We start from the raw sequence: 1282 nt of genomic DNA, 5'->3' as shown, positions 1-1282 counted from the left end.
TCAGTAAGTGCTTCAAGTCCTCTTCACTTTCAGCAAGCAAGGTTGTGTCATCTGCATAACACAGGTTGATAATGAGTCTTCCTCCAATCCTGATGCTCCAGTCTTCTTCATATAGTCCAGCTCTTCAGATTATTTGCTCATCACACAGATTGAATAAGTATGGTGAAAGAATACAAGCCTGACACACACCTTTCTTGACTTTAAACCACGCAGCATCCTCTTGTTCTGTTTGAACGACTGCCTCTTGATCTGTGTACAGGTTCTTCATGAGCACAGTTAAGTTTTCTGGAATTCCTATTTTTCACAATGTTAGCCATAATTTGTTATGTAATTTGTAGGTACTACTTTTCTCTCATTTATAGCTGAGGAAACTGAGACTCTGAAAGATTAAATAGCCATCTAAGGTTCCAAGGATGAAAGCTCAGCTTTTGAACTCAGGTTAGTGGAAAGAATCAGAGCCTAGACTTTTAAAAATATACTCCTGTGTCTTTCATCTATGGAATACCTCCTCCTCTGGAATTCTAGAAAGAGCATATCAGTTTATTTTGATCATTACTGGATTTCAATAATTATTCATATTTAAGGAACAGATCAACTAACCAAACTAGCAATATAATGATAAGGTGGAAGGAAAGAAAGGGAGATTAAGCAAAGAAACATGTTTGCATTTATAGATGAACCTTTGTACCTAGAGTGTGATGTATACTTACGAGACTTTTTTGTGGTGACATTGACAGGAGCACTTGAAGGCCCTGTCCCAGCAGTATTATAAGCCCTCACAGAAGCAAAGTAGACTGTATTTGCCTTCAGCCCTGTGATGTTTTTGACTGTGACATTTCCACTGACTCTAATTTTACCAATCATGGATTCTTTGGAGTCATCTGTCCAGTATAACACCTGATCATTAAGAATAAAGAACAAACAAGTCATTGTTTCCCAACAACTAGGATATGAGAAGGAGACAGAAGCATAAATGACAGAATATTTTCTAAATAAAACAGGTAAACAGCAACAAAGTAATCTGTCTAATACATACAGGGAGGAAATAAAAATACAATAGGTGAATACAGATTCATAATGGAATCTAAAGAACTGGGCATTTTAGTTTACCAGAATAATGAATTTCATGAGATATCTAAGGGTTATCAGCTTTAACAAAAAGCATAAGTCAGACCAAAAGAAGACTCATACCATCAACCAAATACTTCATTTATAAGGCTGTACTTCTGACATTTCTTCCAGAGTTCTTTGAATCAAAGGTTAACTAATCATTCAATTTACA

The 1282-nt window shown here is 35.9% G+C and overlaps 1 protein-coding gene across 1 annotated transcript in view; it reads right to left on the bottom strand.

The window, feature by feature from the left end:
* LOC101345497 (contactin-6) overlaps nt 1-1282 on the bottom strand; it is a gene marked incomplete at its 5' end in the record, with an annotated part of 39762 nt that overhangs the window by 23348 nt on the left and 15132 nt on the right. The window contains one exon of the mRNA XM_004368664.1: nt 711-1092. Within this exon, the coding sequence (XP_004368721.1) occupies nt 711-1092 (382 nt within the window). The remainder of the gene's footprint in view (nt 1-710; nt 1093-1282) is intronic.

The sequence above is a fragment of the Trichechus manatus genome, unplaced genomic scaffold (assembly GCF_000243295.1).
Source record: "Trichechus manatus latirostris isolate Lorelei unplaced genomic scaffold, TriManLat1.0 scaffold00001, whole genome shotgun sequence".
Classification (NCBI taxonomy): domain Eukaryota; kingdom Metazoa; phylum Chordata; class Mammalia; order Sirenia; family Trichechidae; genus Trichechus; species Trichechus manatus.
Note: the sequence above shows the minus strand (reverse complement) of the source record. Positions and strands in the feature narration are given on the sequence as shown.